General features: G+C 51.9%; 1 protein-coding gene across 4 annotated transcripts in view; it reads left to right on the forward strand.

The window, feature by feature from the left end:
- TET3 (tet methylcytosine dioxygenase 3) overlaps positions 1-17,086 on the forward strand; it is a 102,517-nt gene that overhangs the window by 40,236 nt on the left and 45,195 nt on the right. For all 4 annotated transcript variants that reach the window (XM_059188080.1, XM_059188079.1, XM_059188081.1 and 1 more), the window contains one exon: positions 12,455-14,588. In XM_059188080.1, coding sequence (XP_059044063.1) covers positions 12,455-14,588 — 2,134 coding nt within the window. The remainder of the gene's footprint in view (positions 1-12,454; positions 14,589-17,086) is intronic.

Here is a 17,086-nt window from a genome sequence, read left to right on the forward strand (position 1 = left end):
TTTGTTTGCATTCCCTAATTTCCTGTTACCAGGCTTCCCTAACTGGCATTTCTCCCCCATTTCCAGTTCTTAGCTCACTTCGTGAAGTAGGTCTTAATGACTGATGGCTGGAGGCCCCTCTGTCACAAATTACTTCTCCTCCAGATTTTTGGGTGCTGGCTTAAAGATTCATTTCTTTGAATGAAAAAAGGAGTAAGTCCTCTTGAGTTCTTGAGAAAGGAAAGGCCTGGGGCAAACTTGCCGGCCAGGGGTGCAAGGGAGAGGCAGAAATCCCTGGTGTGTGGGAGCTCATTCTCCAAAAGTGGAGAAGCTTGGCAGCAGGGAGGCCATGGGCATCCACGCTCCCCTCCCGAGTTCCATTGGCTTTTGCCACTCACCAGTGTTGGAGTCTGTTGGTTGACTGTCCCCCGTTTATCTGCCCATCCACTAAAATGGATGTTGGAAGACTTACAGAGTTGCATTTGAACATGAGAGTACTTGTTTCATCCGCGATTTCCACCGGCCTTTCCAAAACTATTTGCTGCTTTCCTCCTCAGCGTTGTCCTCCAGCCCTCCCGAGGGAACAGGAGGTTTCGAGGCCTTTGGACCCCTTTAGGCAATGTGCATGGGGCTCCTGTTCTTTTCGGGGCTGGCGCTCCGCGGGCTGTGGTGGCTGCGCGTTTGCTTTCTCCTTTGCTTCGCGTTTGGGGTGGGAGGTGGGTGGTGAGGAGCGGTGCTGGCATTCGGGCGGGTGGAGCTGTGGGAGTGCCTGGCCTCGCGGGGGGCCGCTGGGGGCTCTTCTGGACGTGCACTGCGTGGCGCGGGCGATGGCCCCAGCGGCTGCTGGAGGGGCGCGTGTGCGTGCGTGTGTGTGTGTGTGTGTGTGTGTGTCTTGCTGTCTGGCCAAGGAGCCGCCTCTGCGTCCTGACCTGGTTCTCGTGCGCTGGCGGCTTCGGAGGCAGCTGCTGCGCCTTTCGCCAGGCCTCAGATGTGGTCGGCTCGATTTCCTCCCGGCTGGCCCCCGGCCGGGCCGCCACCGGCTGCTGGAGGCAGGGGCTTGCGTGGGGAGAGCTGGCCGCCTCAGCCCAAGATCAGGAGACTGCGCCCAGCCTGGGCTCCCCGCCCCCACCCAGCGCGCACCAGCTCCTGCTGCCTGCGGGGTCGCTTCGGGGGAGGTGGGGGAGGATTGCGCTGCTGCCCAGGGAGGCGGCTTCCGCAGCGGTGCACTTTGCAGGGCTTTACCATGGACTTGGGGTGGGAGCACTTCGAGCCGCAGAGAACTTTTAACGGGTGGGGAACTTCAGCCTCTGCACCCCACTTCAACCAAACCCTGTCTTCCCCTCCCCCCCTACGGCTCATCTTGTAGGACTTTCGCTGTTCTGTCCGTGTGTGTGTGTGTGTGTGTGTGTGTGTGTGTGTGTGTGTGTTGTGTGTTGGGGGATGGGTAGTACAAACTCTCTACCAAGAGAAATAGCAAGAAGAAACTTCACCCAACACATTCCTTTCCAGGAAGCTCCCGTCTAGTTTTTGTTCAGAGGTTAGTGTATGCCGTTTCAGGTGTGTTGTCCATACTCTGTTCTTAGACTTACTGCCTACAATACCTACAATAAAGTCTGGAGATTATGAACAAGGTAATATTCACATTCGGTACCACCCCGAGATGAGCACTGTTACCGTTTCTGCACATTTTCCTTTGGTGTTTTGTTGGTGTGTGTTGTGGATGGAATTCTTAAATTGGGTAATATTTTGGATCTTGTTTCTTTTCTCCACTTCAGATGCCTCCCCTGTCATAAAACCCCTCAGAAAGCATCTATTTATGAGTACATTCTTGAGTTTCTTTTTTTGTTGAAGACATTTCCCTGTGTTTTTATAAAAATGTCCCTTTTTTAAAAAAATCATTTTAAGCAGTTATACATCTACTGGTAAAGTAGCGTGTATTGTAATTTTTTGTGTGTATTATTTGCAATGTATATTTCGCCTAGTGTTTTATGTACATTAAACAGATAAAGCATGATAATGCACACATGAAGTACCTACCCAAGATAAAAATTGAATTAAAAAAAAGATTTAAAGAAAAAAACTGAGTTGTTTCCCCTTACCTTGTAGTCTTTCATTACCTCCAGAGGTTACCACTCCCTTGAATTTTGTGTTTATCATTCCCTTGCTTAAAAAAGAAAAAAAGTTTTAATTACATACCTTTAATTAAATTTCTTATAGCACATTTAATTTTATTTTTTGTTTGAACTTTTTTGAATTGGTAGACTATATATAGCCTTTTAAGCCTTGCCTTTTTTTTTTTTTTTTTTTTTTTTTTAAATTTAGCTTAGTCTAGTTTCTGAGATTTGTTTGTGCTCCTGTGGTTCATTTGTTTGCACTACTATATAATATTCCATAGTCACTCCGTGGTTGGTGGCGCTTAGAATATTTACAGGATTTGAGTTTTATGAGTAATGCTACAGTAAACATTTGTGTACATATCTCTGATGCACATTTGCAAAGTTTCTCTGGGAGTGGAATTGCAAGACTGTAGGGTAGGTGTATGTTTAACATTAAAAGAAAGAACCACAGACCTTTCCAGAATGGTTTTTCTATTTTGGCTTCTACCAGTGGTATATGAGAAAAACATTCCTGCTAAACCCCACCATCACTTGGTATGAAACTAAAGTTTTCACTCCTTTCTGTGTACCTGGTACTGTTGAAAGTGCTCGTCATATGTTAATTCGTTTAATCATGACAACCGTGTGAGGAAACAGAGGCACAGAGAGGTTAATGATTAACCCCAGATTTACACATAAAGAAATGAGACACAGAGAAGTTAACTTGTGCAAGGTCACGCAACTAGTAAGTGGTAAGGGCAGGCAGGATATGAACTAAAAAATTTTTTTTTAATTTTGAGATCTTGTTTATTTTACAGAAATTAGTTATTAAAATAATAGAGTAAGCTAGAATCCACTTAACCAAGATATCTTAGCAGCCTGCTGTACCATGAGTAAAATAAAGAGGTATGTTAATACATGTACAAAATAACACTTAGGATGAAAGAATGCATATTTATATGCTTTATTTTTCAAGGAAAGGTTGCCCATGGAAGAAAAGGCCTGAGACAAGTATTCATAAGAGCAGCAACAACATATGCTATGGACATCATACCAGTACTTATTTTATTTTATTTTTATTATTTTTAAGGATTTTATTTGTGTGACAGAGAACACAAGTAGGCAGAGAGGCAGGCAGAGAGAGAGAGGAGGAAGCAGGCTCCCTGCTGAGCAGAGTCCATCCCACAACTCTGGGATCATGTCCTAAGCCAAAGGCAGTTGCTTCACCAACTGAGCCACCCAGGCATCCCAAGCTGAGTACTTTTTTGTATTTATTCCCATATTCTTTTCATGAAGAAAAACCAACATAACATTTTAAAACCATTAAAACATAACATTTTAAAACCATTCCCCTATCTTTGGGGCACTTAGGTTATTTGTAATTCTTGGCTATTAATGCTTCAGGGGAAGTCTCTGGCACATGTAACTTTTTAATTTCTTCTGTTGTCTTATTTATTTTGTTTACATTTCCTGAAGTGAGATTAGGAACACTTCATGATGAAAAATTGCTGTGCTCTTCTGGGTTGCTGTGTGATGCTGGTGAGGTGAACTTAGCCTCTCTGTGTTCAGGGTCCTCATCTGTGGAGGTACATCTCCACTGTATAGGAGTCTGTGATGATTGGAGGAGACAAGTGAGTGTTCAGTGATTAGATTGATACTCTAAGAGTGCTTCATCAAAGTTACTAGACTTTTCCTAGTTCCTCTTCTTTTTCTTTCTTCCCTGAAACCATATTGGTTACTGTTGGGTCAGAAGGCATGAATGGTCAGAGCCCTGTGCTTCTGCCAGATATGGTGACCTCAGGGAATTAGGCCTGAGGTCACTGGGTCTAATTCAGCTTTTTCCCAAGCATCACCCCAGGCATTGAGAGAATTGCTACATCTGCATCCAATTTGTAGTAGGAAAAAAATTAGATTTTAAAGTGTTTTATTGATACGTACATTACTAACCACAAGAGCCCACTATCTCCCCCCACCTCACGCAAGAACACCCTTTGCCAATACGTGACAGTCTCTAAAGCTAACTCTGCAGGATTTGCTGTCTGCAGAGAGCTTGGGTGTGGAGAGTGTAGACATGGGACAGGGCTAGCCAGCATACACACCCTCACACTCAGACCCACACACAGACACATGCGGGCGCATGAACACATCTCTGAAAGGGCTCCCCTAAAAGTCTCTTTTTCCCCAGTAAAATCCCAGGAGGAGAGAATCCTCTTAAGAGATGAATAATTGATCACCTCTAGACAGAACGTGCCGTAAACACAGCCCCTGTGCTGAGAGGTGGTGGGGCCATCAGTTGGAGGAGGGGGGTAGGAAGGATTTGGCTACTGCCCTCTAGGACTGGGGGAGAGGGCGGTGCTGGGAGGTCCAGCTCCTTGAACAGCTGCTGGAGGGCAGAGGAGTGGAGTTGCTGGCGCAGGCTGTTGGGAAAGCGCTGGGTGGGGTCTGTTGGCCAGCTGGATGGGGAGCAGCCACTACTATCTTGGAATCCCAGAAGAATTCATTCTTGGAGATTCCTCCATAGAGGATGCACCCAAGACCAGCCCTGCCTCCCAGCCACTGGCCTTTGGTGGAGGCGGACTACAGACTTCTCCATCCTGGCTGGAAACACCTTCCCAGACACGCTTCTTCCAACATGGTGCGTAAGTGCTGCCCACCCACGGAGCAGCCCCCTGGACCCTGTGCCTCTTTGGGCTTCCCCTTCCCTAGAGGCCCTAGGATGGTATGGCCGGCAGGGACTCTTGATCTCTCAAGATAGCAGTCTTTAACCTCCTTCCTTCTGTTCCCCTTTGATAGGGGATTGCTGATTTGGTTTCAGTGTGCTGATACTCTGAGAGCCAGGAAGGACTTGGAAAATCCCTTGTCTTTTCTGCCCCGCTCCCTGTGTTATAGGCAAAATGAGATGTTTGGCATTTGGTGGCGGAGTTCCACACTTCTCTGGAGCCCCTCAGGTGGGGAGGGTGGGCTGCTGTTGTTGGATACCTGCAGATGTCAGCGGACCAGCTGTGGGGGATTGGGAGTTGGTTGTAGGAGAAGAGATGGGTGGGCCCTTGGAGTCCTGAGCGGGCACGGTGCAGGAACCAATCCCAGGAGAGGTTCGTGGACCCTCAGAGAAGGATCTGGAGTCCCCTCAGGGTGCAATTCTGGGATCGGTGTAATGTATGCACACGTCCACTCTTCATAGAGCGGGGCGCGGCATTAAGTCTCTGCTTGGATCTGAGAAGGGCATTTACTCTGCCCGTCTTCCAGGAACAAGCCCCTGTTGCCCCCCATTGAGGGGAGAGCACCCCCAGCTTGGATAAGGCACAGCCTGGGATGGGAACGGACTGGGTAAGGTTGGGTATGTGCATCCCAGTGAGGCCAGGGTGTGGTTCTGTACCTGGAAGGTGGCCGTAAATAGGGACCCACTTTGGCTGGGCCTTCCCATGGCGGGCGGGTTAGGGGCAGGCCGTTCCCGGGTCCGATGTCAGATTCCCCAGTCACTCGTGGTGAAGGTGTTCCCGGTGCTGGCTGCCTTGCAGACCTCTGCTGGGTGTGCTCTGTGGTGGGCCTGTGGTAGGGAAGCAGCCTCCAGCTCTGCCCAGGATTTCACGGGCCCTCCTCTCTAGGTATGGGGCTGAAGGGACAGGTCCCAGCCAGGTGCTGGGAGGAAGAAGCAGCAGGTCCTTTGGGACATATACTGAGTACTGTATGCTCCGTCCTGAGGGTGTGGCGGAAGCTCCAGTGTGGGTGCTTACGGTGCAGTTGGTCAGATTCACAGGAAGAGAGAGAGATCCCCCGCCAGACAGAGGCTGTGTGTGGGGACCGTAGGATCTGGCTCAGACCCTGTGGTCAGCAGGTCTGGTGAGGTAGGGCTCTATCGGGAGGCGATTGATTCTGTTTCCTGGCTCAGCCCCTGCACTGAGTCATCTGCTCCCGCTCCCGTAAGCATGGCCCAGTCTCACCTCTCTGCTCTTGCAGGCCCTTATCACTGATTGGGACCTCAGTGTCCCAACTGGTCTTTAGGCCACCAACCTTGCAGTCTGCAGTCTGAATTCTACAGGGTCACCTGATTGCCCCTCCTAAAATGTACATCTGCTCTGTTTTGTTCACACTGTGAGCCACACACCTGTCCTCTCCGTGCTGCTCGGCAGTTATCTTTCCCTGCCCCCCACCCCACCCCAGGATTGTGTGCCTTTGCATCTGCTCCTGCTCCTCCCTCCATCTGGAATTCCTCCACCCCTCCCCCTCCCAAATACCTGCCCAGCTTTCCAGCTTCATCAAAGGTTACTTTGAAGTGAGATCCTTTTTTTTTTTTTTTTTTTTTTTAAGTAAACTACGTCCAACACCGGGCACCCCAAAGTGAGATCCTTCTTTTTTTTTTTTTAATTTAAAAAAAATTTTTTTAAAGATTTTATTATATTTATTTAACAGAGAGAGAGATCATAAGTAGGCAGAGAGGCAGGTAGAGAGAGACGGGGAGAAGCAGGCTCCCTGCTGAGCAGAGAGCCCTATGCGATGTGGGGCTCCATCCCAGGACCCTGAGATCATGACCTGAGCCAAAGGCAGAGGCTTAACCCACTGAGCCCCCCAGGGGCCCCAGGTGAGATCATTCTTGATACACATGTGCACTTGGCCTGTGCCCTCCGTGTAGACAGCTTTTACAGCACTGACAGGCTTTATAGTGTTTGTTTATAGTCTCTCTTTTCACTCATTAACGTCTTGGTGTTCCTGGAATAGTCTGTTCTTTATGCCACCCCAAAATTTAGTGGCATAAAGCAGTGATTTTATTATGCTCTTGGAGACTTTGGATTCAGAAGTCAGGACAGACATGCAGGGGAAGCTTATCTCTGATCCTTGACGTTTAGGGCCTTGGCTGGGGAGGCTCAAAACCTGGAGGTAACTCGACCCCTGGGCTTGAATCCTTGAAGGGCGCCTTCCCACACACGTTTGGCAGGTGATGGCAGCTGTTGGCCGGGACTTCTGCTGGGAATGTCCACTCAGACACCTGCATGTGCCTTTTGTATGTGGTCTAGGCTCCCTCACCCCATGGTGGCTGAGCCCCAAGAGTGTGTGTCCCCAGAGAATCAGGCAGAAGCTGTGTTGCCTTTTGCAGTCCAGCTGTAAAAGCCATGTAGGGTCATTTCCACCACTGCCACAAGCCCAGCCAAATTCACGAGGAGGGAGCATATAGATTCCCACCTCTCCGTAGGAGAAGTACATTTGGGATGGAGGGATATAATGGCCATTTTGGAAAATATAATGGCTACACGCCCCAAGCACTTTGTGCATACACATGACATTCTCAAATTCTGGAGGGTGAGCAAAGGTGGAGTGGGAGGAGGAGTTATGAAGCGGTGCTGGGAGCCTTGAGGGAAGGTGAGGCATCATCAACAGAGATAATCAGTGGGCTGGGGCCGAGGGGGGCACATGGAGTTGCTTAAAGGAGCTGGTGGCAGATTGATAGAAAGCGTGCATACACAGCAAGGCTCAAATTAGGGAGCAAGCATGGAGGGGGAGGAGATAGAACAGAGAGGTGTTCTTGTTTAAGAATTGTCTGGGGTCTGGTGATGAGGCACATTGGAAGAGCACAGGTGATGCTGGGGTCAGGAACATTGGCGAGTGTAAGAACACTGTCCAGAATAGGAAACTGTTGCAGGTGGGGAGGGGAGTTACATTCTGTTTGAGACAAGCTGCCTCTCAGTGGGCTTGTAACATGTCCCCGGGGTTGGAGCTAGCTGGACGTCAGCTGAGAGGTCCAGACAAAAAGCAAACATTGGGGAAGATCTTTGGAGTGGGAAGGAGACATCGTGGAGAGTTTTAGAGCTGGGGCATTTGAAAGGGCCTTTCTCAACTAGCCTCCATCGTCTGGCATTGCCACTAATCACCTGATAACCCACCTTGTCCCCTTCTCAGTCTCCATTGATAAGAACTTGCTGCCTCCTGCTTGTTAGGGGGATGTGGGCCAATGCGTCAGCATCTCTGAGTGTTCACAGTCTTCCCTAAATTGAGCCTATGTTCACCTCTCTAAAGATTTACTCATTTTCTAATTCCATCCCTCAGAGTCACTTGAAACGAGTCTAATTCTGTGCCTGACAGACTTCAGATGTGTAAAGACTTTTACGAGTTTTGTCTTCAGAACCTAAAGGGACCCGTACCTCTATACTTTTGTACTGTCTAGCTTGCTCTGTGTCCCCTCACGGACTGTCTGGGCAGAGTGGGGCCATCGCTGCCTGTGCTGTGGTCCTCTTCAATCAGGTCATGCCTGCGTGTGTGTCCAGCAATGGCTTGGGACTCTTTAGTGGGCTGTGAAATCGCCTTACAAGGTTGCAGTTACAAGAAATGGAGGGAGGGATTTGTGTATCTAGTAAGGAGAAATAGTATTTTGCCACCTTGTCATATGTTTAAGCATGTAATGGATCACGTTACAGGATGTATTTGTTACTGCAGACTGTACTAAAGAAGTGGGGGAAAACCCTGGGTTATAGGACCCTTTGAAGCTGCCACATCCTCCTGTTGCGTGTATCAGGAGAGAGGAAAGACTAGCTGAAGACAGAGCCCCGTGGCAGACCACTAGAGATCTCCCCCTGCTCCCCACCCAAGTTGCTACCCCACTTGAGTTTGAGCATGGTTATTCCGCCTGTGGCGAGCCAGCCTGTCCGGCCTGTCATTCTCTACTGCTGGCCCTCGAGGGGATCATAGCAGGCCTTAGTAGACTTAAACGTCTATAGCCCAAGTCGCAAGCGCAAATGTGTGCAAAGGCTTGGCAAGTAACACAACTGAAGTGATAACTAATACAGGCAATTCAAATAATCTCTGACCCCTGGCCTTGGTGTCAAGAAAGCAGCATGGAACTGTGAGGCCGGGGGTGACCAGAGCAGAAGCCATGGCTTGTCTGCTAGGTGGAGATGCAGACCTTCAAGACGATCTGAGTTTCACGTCAAATTCGACATTTTATTTATTTATTTATTTATTTTTAAGATTTTATTTATTTATTTGACAGACAGAGATCAAAAGTAGGCAGAGAGGCAGGCAGAGAGAGAGAGAAGAGGAAGCAGGCTTCCCGCTGAGCAGAAAGCCCGACGCGGTGCTCGATCCCAGGACCCTGGGATCATGACCCGAGCCAAAGGCAAGGCTTTAACCCACCGAGCCACTCTGGCGCCCCAAATTTGACATTTTAATATTGACAAGAGAAACAGTCTAACGCTGTGTAGGCTAAACAAACCAGGTCTGTGGCTGATTTGGCCAATAGCCCTTGAGTTTGTGATCTGTCAGATACAATGTCTCCCTGTCTCCTGATCCAGTGACCCTACGACACAAAACAGTAAGGTTCCTTGGGTGTTGATGGGTTGATGGCGTTTGTTGAACCTGGTTCCTTGTGGTTCCCCCAGTTACCCTCTCAGGAACCCTCCTGGGGCAGGTCTTGCTCCGGGCACCAGAGTCTGGAACGATGCTTGCTCTCTTCTTGCCGATGGCCCCTTCTCCTGACGGTGTCTTTCCTTCAGGATCCCCAGCCCATGTTGAGGAATGTATTATAGTGGAATCCTCTGGTCGAGAAGCTGGAATGTAGCATTTCTTAAAAAATCCCCCCAGGGACGCCTGGGTGGCTCAGTTGGTTAAGCAGCTGCCTTCGGCTCAGGTCATGATCCCAGCATTCTGGGATGGAGTCCCACATTGGGCTCCTTGCTAGGCAGGGAGCCTGCTTCTCCCTCTGCCTCTGCCTCCCTCCTTTCTTTCCCAGGGAAGTCAGAGGCCCGAGCGCCAGCCTAGCTCTTCCTCGTTCTTGTTCACAAACCAAAAATAACTTTTAAAATCCTTTTAGTTGTCTTGACCATTTTGGGGAAGCCTCAGCTCCCTCAGCATCAGTCTTCCTGACACTGTTTCTGTAAGTCCATGCTACCCCCCTCAAGTTCCTTCAGGGTTATGTGTGCTCCTGCTATCTTTTACACACAAGCAGGTAAAATTCGGCCACTTCAGACTTCATTGCCTTTGTTGTCATGGTAGTTTTAGGTTTCTGAGAAGGAAGGAAGGGACGACTAGGTGATCAGCCACATTCCTAGAGGGAAGGTCTCGTTCCTAGTTCCAGGTTGGGAGAGACGGTCAGAGAAAGGTGGCATTTGTGCCTGGGGGCACGGGAGCCCTTTCACCCCAGGAGAGAGTATGAGTGGCAGCTGCGGGCAGCAGGCACAGAAGCAGCTAAGATGCGGACCTTGTCTTGAAGGAGCTCAAATCGGGTCGGGGAGGCAGCTGCTGGAATGATAGCAGGGGCCAGTGAAAAGTGCTGCTAAGGCCTGTACGGGGTGCCGCGGGAGCCCAGGGGACGGGATGCCATGGGAGACTAGGGGGCGGGAGCCACAGGGCAGTCTGGGGTCTGCTGGCCAAGTCAGGGAGGAGGTTCCTCTGAGCTGGTGCTTCAAGGATAAGCCAAGGGGGTCCCACAGAGGCTGGGAAGGGCATTCCAGGCAGTGAGCCCCGCACGTGCAAAACTTGGAAAAGCATAAGGGTCCTTTAGGGCCAGAGTTGGGCAGTGATGAGGATGAGGTGGGAACCCCAGGCTGGGGTCTCTGCTCCCCTCCCACGGGGCTGATCCCAAAGCCCACCTTCCCACCGCTGCTTTGGAGCCCATGTGTGATGGCCGCCTTGCCCAGTCTGGGGACTAGTAGCGACATAACCATCTGTTTAATCCGCTTGATGTTACGACTTACAGAAAAGTTGCAAGAAGAGTACCTGGGACTCCCACATAATAAAATTATTTACATTTTGCTTTATTTGCTTTATCATTCTCTCTATGTATGTATATTTTTTATATGCATATCACATTTTTCTGAACTACTTGAGATTAAGTTAGAGATACTATGTTCCTTTGCCCTGAATACTTCCATGTGTGTGTGTCTGTGTGTGCGCGTGCACACGCGCGTGTGTCCCTTAAGGACAAAGACATTCTTTTACATAATCAGAGTAAAATGATTCGAGCCAAGAAGACTGAGACAGATGCAGTGTGATCTTATCCACGTCCATATTCCAGTTGCATCAGATGTCCTGTCGGTGTGCCTTCTAGCTCTTTTCCCCAGTCTGTGATCTAACTCATGAGCGTGCCTTTCTCTGTCTTGTCTCGTCAGTAAGCTGAAGATGTTTGTGGAGATGTTTGTCTTTCTTGTCTTTGAAATTTTTGAAGACAACAATTCAGGTGCTTTCTAGCATGCCTTCCAGTTTGGCTTTATCTGATGTTTCCTCACAATGGGAGGCGGGTTGTGTGTTTTGGCTGGAGTTCTGTGTGAGTGCTGTTGTGTCCTTCTCAGTGTATCACATCAAGACTCTCAGGATGTAGGTTGGTCGCAGTACTGGTGGTGATGATGAGAACTCTGATCGTTTGGTTAAGGTGGCGTCTGCCAGATTTCTCTTTACAGTTGTTAACTCGGTGGTTTTTGTGGAACTGTCTTGAGACCACGTATATATCCTGAGCCCCATCAAGCTTTCACCTGCTAGTTGTAGCATTCACTGATGACTTTCCCAATCTATTGGCCCTGCTTTCTACTGTGGGGAAGAGCTTTCCTTTCTAGAGGGACGAATTCTGCAAACTGAATTTCCCATCTTTGTATTAGCTTTTAACTTGCTGGGCTGGACCCCTGGCTCCTCCTTTTTCATGCCCTCCCCCGTCTGTGTGTTTTATTGGACATCAAGTGCATAGTGGTGGTTCGTGGGCTTGGGAAGAGGCCTGGATCTCGGGCCGACCAGCGGCTTGCTTGTCACTGGCGTGCCTGGCTTGGCAGGGGGCTGCTGCACGTGGTGTCCGATCAATGTTTCCCTCCGGCCTGCCTGGGACTGGGAGTGGGAATGTCATCTTGTCACCAGCTCTTGGAGCTCGGCCAGGGCTTAAGTGCAGACAGGAACAGGCAAAGCAAAAAACTGTGGGTTCCTTCCCACTGAAAAGCTCTGGCTGACCTCTGGTCCAGGCTGCATTTGTTCCTCAGAACTGCTCGCCCCCTCCCTGTACACACACACCCCACACATTTATGGCCTGTGGCTTCTTGGAGTGTTTGGTTAGCGTTCTCCTGACAAACACCGAAGTCGGCATGGCCCCGGGGTCACTTTGGTCCCTGGAAGTTAGAGGTCTTTTTGTGAGTCCTGAATAAATGCTTGGTGTCTGGGGAGCCTCGTCTATAACATCAATCTTAAGCTCTAAAAGGAGCAGAATTCTGGGTTAGGACCTCTTAAAGATCTGCCTTCCATTTCTGTTGGTGTGGCTGGCTGGGCAAGGAGACACGAAGACAAAGATGAGTTCAGGGGCAGAGTTCGCAAGAAACATGGGGTTTAGGTATGCCTCTGAGTGGTGTGAAGCAGGACAGTGATTTTCTAATATTATGGCTCATCTTTTTCCCTTTTTTCTCTCTTTCTTTCTCCAGACAGGCTCAGAGCTCAGCCCAGTTGATGGACCTGTTCCAGGTCAGATGGACTCAGGGCCAGTGTACCATGGGGACTCACGGCAGCTAAGCGCCTCAGGGGCGCCGGTCAATGGTGCTAGAGAACCCGCCGGACCCAGTCTGCTAGGGGCTGGGGGTCCTTGGCGAGTAGACCAGAAGCCCGACTGGGACGGTGCCCCGGGCCCAGCTCACACTGCTCGCCTGGAAGATGCCCACGATCTGGTGGCCTTTTCGGCTGTGGCCGAAGCGGTGTCCTCTTATGGGGCCCTTAGCACCCGGCTCTATGAAACCTTCAACCGTGAGATGAATCGCGAGGCTGGGAACAACAGCAGGGGAGCCCGGTCGGGGCCTGAGGGCTGCTCTGCTGGCAGCGAAGACCTGGACACGCTGCAGGCGGCCCTGGCCCTCGCGCGGCACGGCATGAAGCCGCCCAGCTGCAACTGCGACGGCCCGGAGTGCCCGGACTACCTCGAGTGGCTGGAGGGGAAGATCAAGTCTGTGGTTGTGGACGGCGCGGAGGGGCGGCCCGGGCTCCCAGGGACTCTGCCTTCTGCTGAGGCTGGCCTCCCAGCGCCAAGCCCCAGGCCGGTGCTCAGCTCCGAGGTCCCCCACATACCTCCCCCCGAGGGCCTTCCCCTGTCCCAAAGTGCCCTGAGCATCGCCAAGGAGAAGAACATCAGCCTGCAGACGGCCATCGCCATCGAGGCCCTCACCCAGCTCTCCTCTGCCCTCCCTCAGCCTTCCCACTCCACCTCCCAGGCTTCCTGCCCCCTCCCTGAGGCCTTGTCCCCTCCTGCCCCTTTCCGGTCCCCCCAGTCCTACCTCCGGGCCCCCTCGTGGCCTGTGGTCCCTGCTGAAGAGCATGCACCCTTCGCACCTGACAGCCCCGCCTTCCCTCCAGCAACTCCTAGACCCGAGTTTCCTGAAGCCTGGGGCACCGACACCCCACCAGCAACTCCGAGGAGCTCTTGGCCCCTGCCCCGCCCGAGTCCTGACCCCATGGCCGAACTGGAGCAGCTGCTGGGCAGCGCCAGTGATTACATCCAGTCAGTATTCAAGCGGCCCGAGGCCCTGCCCTCCAAGCCCAAGGTCAAGGTGGAGGCGCCCTCTTCCTCCCCAGCCCCATCCCCATCCCCCATGCTCCAGAGGGAGGCTCCTGCACCCTCTGCAGAGCCTGACACCCACCAGAAGGCCCAGACCGCCCTGCAGCAGCACCTTCACCATAAGCGCAGTCTCTTCCTGGACCAGGCCCATGATGCCCCCTTCGCCCCGCCCGCCGAGCCTCCTGCTCCAGGCTGGTGGGCCCCAGCAAGCTCACCTGCCCCACGGCCTCTGGACAGACCACCCAAGGAGAAGAAGAAGAAGCCGCTGGCACCAGCTGGAGGTCCCCCGGGAACCGAGAAGGCGGCCCCTGGGATTAAGCCCAGTGTCCGGAAGCCCATTCAGATCAAGAAGTCCAGGCCGCGGGAAGCGCAGCCTCTATTCCCGCCACTGCGGCAAATCGTCCTGGAAGGGCTGAGGCCCCCGGCCTCTGAGGATGTGCAGGCACAGCCACCGGCCCCTGTCCCCACTTCCCAGGGCTCTGCTGCCCCCCCGCCCCCAGAACCTTCTCTTGCGCTATTTGCACCTAGTCCCTCTGGGGACAGCCTGCTGCCCCCTACTCAGGAAATGAGATCCCCCAGCCCCATGGCGACCCTGCAGCCGGGCTCTGCCGGCCCTCTTCCCCCTGCTGATGACAAGCTGGAAGAGCTCATCCGGCAGTTTGAAGCTGAATTTGGGGATAGCTTTGGGCTTCCTGGCCCCCCATCTGTGCCCATTCAGGACGCCGAGAACCAGTCAACATGTCTCCCAGCCCCCGAGAGCCCTTTTTCTACCCGCTCCCCCAAGCAAATCAAGATTGAGTCTTCGGGGGCTGTGACTGTGCTCTCAACGACCTGCTTCCATTCGGAGGAGGGAGGCCAGGAGGCCACACCCACCAAGGCCGAGAACCCCCTCACACCCACCCTCAGTGGCTTCCTGGAGTCACCTCTTAAGTACCTGGACACACCCACCAAGAGTCTGCTGGACACACCTGCAAAGAGAGCCCAGGCCGAGTTCCCCACCTGCGACTGTGTTGGTAAGTCCATTGGGTGTCAGGGACAGGAGAGGCCTGGTGGGCTTGGGTGTCTAGGCTCTGTCTGTCACGTGGCAAACATTTGCTGTGTGCTGACCAACCCCCTGCCACTTGTGCCTGGGGACACTGAAAAGAGCGCACAGACTAGTGGAAGAGACCGCGAAGGAAGCGGCTGGTGATACTGTGGTAGGTAGCATGTTAGCGGAGGCGAGCGCGGGTGCTTTGTGCACAGAGGGAGGCAGAGGCATCCTGGAGGGCTTTCTGTACAAGATGGTATTTGTGTTGAGGCCTGAGCTGGGTGACCGTGAGAGGGAGAGGCTTATTAGGATGGCTCTGGGTCCGGCAGGAGCAGGAGGGGTGGAGTACATGTGGATCTGAACCAGAGGTGGCCTGGGCGACAGCATGGGACCAAATCTGACAGGGGCCTGGCAAGCTAAGGTCAGCAGTTTGACTTGATCTTGTAGGTATAAGCGAGCTTCTGAGGGTTGTAAAGCAAGGAATTATCTGTCACTTTGTGCTTCCAAAAAACTCTTCTGAAACCTGTAAGAATGGTGTCATGAACCAGGCAAGGAGGAAAGCAGGCCTAATGGAGAGAGTGGGCAGACAGGGGGCCTCTCATGGGGGAGGGCATGTGCGGTACGGACGGCCTGGGGGTTCTTCCTGGGTGGTGCTGGTTCCCCAGAGCAGGCTGAGAGCCTGGATCTCTAAGTCGTGGGTTTGGATGCAGTTGGCATCCAGGCTGTGGCTGAGGCTATGGTTCGGGTAAAAGCGCTGAGGAGCCCTGCCCTTCCATAAGTAATCAGGGCCAAGGCTGCGACGACTGCTCCCCGGGAGCTTCTGTCTTAGGCAGGCACGGATGCACTGGGAAGCTCCAGGTCTCCTCTAGGGCTATGGCTCTCTGCTGTGTATGGTGCGTTCCCTAGAAGATGTGTTTTCAGGTGTTGCCGGAAAAGCACATCGATGCTAGTGAGGAGCGTGTCGAAATGCTTGCGATTTTAGGAGGTACAAACCAGGTCTGTATTCTCTGCTTGTCAAAATAAATTAATATCGGGGCAATGGTGTGATTTGTTGGGGTGCTGTGTCCTTGTCAGTAAGGAGGAGCTGGGCTGCCCAGCCCACTCCAGCTACCCCAGACTCCTGTACTCCTGACAAGGACTCACTTCGGGGACAAGGAGATGTTGGCCCCAGGGTTTCTGTCTGGGGGTGAACAGAAGTGCAGGGTCCTGCCAGATGCTCTCAGATGTGTTCTGGGATTGTGGTTCCCTTAGAGGGCTAACCCTGTTCGTTCCTGGGTCTTCATAATGAGATGACTTTGAGGGCCTCCTTATTTCTCAGCGTTTCGGAGAAGCTTGTTCTGATCATGGGAATTGGGCCCTTCCCTTTGCCCTCTTCTCTCTTTGCCTTGGTGCGTATCCGCCAGCTCTGCCCTGTGTTTAGTTTGTTGTTAGAAATTCCTCCCCCTGCAGTGTAAGACATGACCTTACATAGTGCGTAGGCCATAGCTGGTCCTTGCCAAATATTTCAGGTATTGAATTCATTTATTTGGATATGATGTTTGATCAAACTAGTTTTTAAAATTTGAATTCTAATTCCATCACTTCCTCGTGCCTAAAATGAAAATGATGATAACATCCCCTTGCCAGGGCTGTTGGAAGGATTAGATTAGCTAATATGTACACAGCACTTAGACGGTGTCTGGCGCGAAGCGAGCCCTCTTGGTGTTAGCCGTCACAGGGTATATCGAGCGCAGTAAGGCAAGAGAAAGAAGTGAAAACACATGTATTAAAAAGGAAGCCCGGTGTTGGCTATGACTTTATTCATCAATCATTTATTGATGACTAACTGTATTAACTACTGTGAAGGATCAAAGTTAGGAGACAAGGTTTGTCTCTGAAGGATTTTGTCGTGTGCTTGAGGCAACCACTGAAACCACAAGATACTCAGTCGCCCCTTTAGCAGGTGTCTGCCAGGTGCCCATGGGGTCGCATGGGTGTGGCTGGACGGTAGGAGTGCTCTGAACCCGCAGGCTTGGTTGCCATTACTGAGGGTGATGTTTTCTTGTTCCGAACTGGGGTTTGAAACAGGCAGTGAACCCAGCCGGGGAGAGGCGAGAGGACAGCCGCTGCAGCCCCAGGAACGTGTGAGCCCCACCTTCGGGGCAGCAGGAGCTGGCAGGTGGCATGGAGGGCCAGCGACACGGGGGTGCTCCCGGACCCTTGCTCCCCTACAGAGGATGGGTGTCAGCTCGAAGCTAGTGAGCAGAGGATTGGGCAGGAGAAGGTCAGCATCCCACAAACCTGGCAGCAGCGATGCGGGCCACCGTTGCCTCTCCGCCGGGGAAGGGCAGGTCGGTGGGCAGCACCTGCCATGGCCAATCCTTTAGTGTTCCAGTTTGTGTTTCTCTATATGCAGCCCTGAGCAGAGAGCCCAAACCGAGCCTAGCTCGTGTTGTTAAATGTTAGCTTATGGGGACATGCTTGGTGGGAGCCAGTAGACATAAG

The sequence above is a fragment of the Mustela lutreola genome, chromosome 9 (assembly GCF_030435805.1).
Source record: "Mustela lutreola isolate mMusLut2 chromosome 9, mMusLut2.pri, whole genome shotgun sequence".
Taxonomy (NCBI): Eukaryota; Metazoa; Chordata; class Mammalia; order Carnivora; family Mustelidae; genus Mustela; species Mustela lutreola.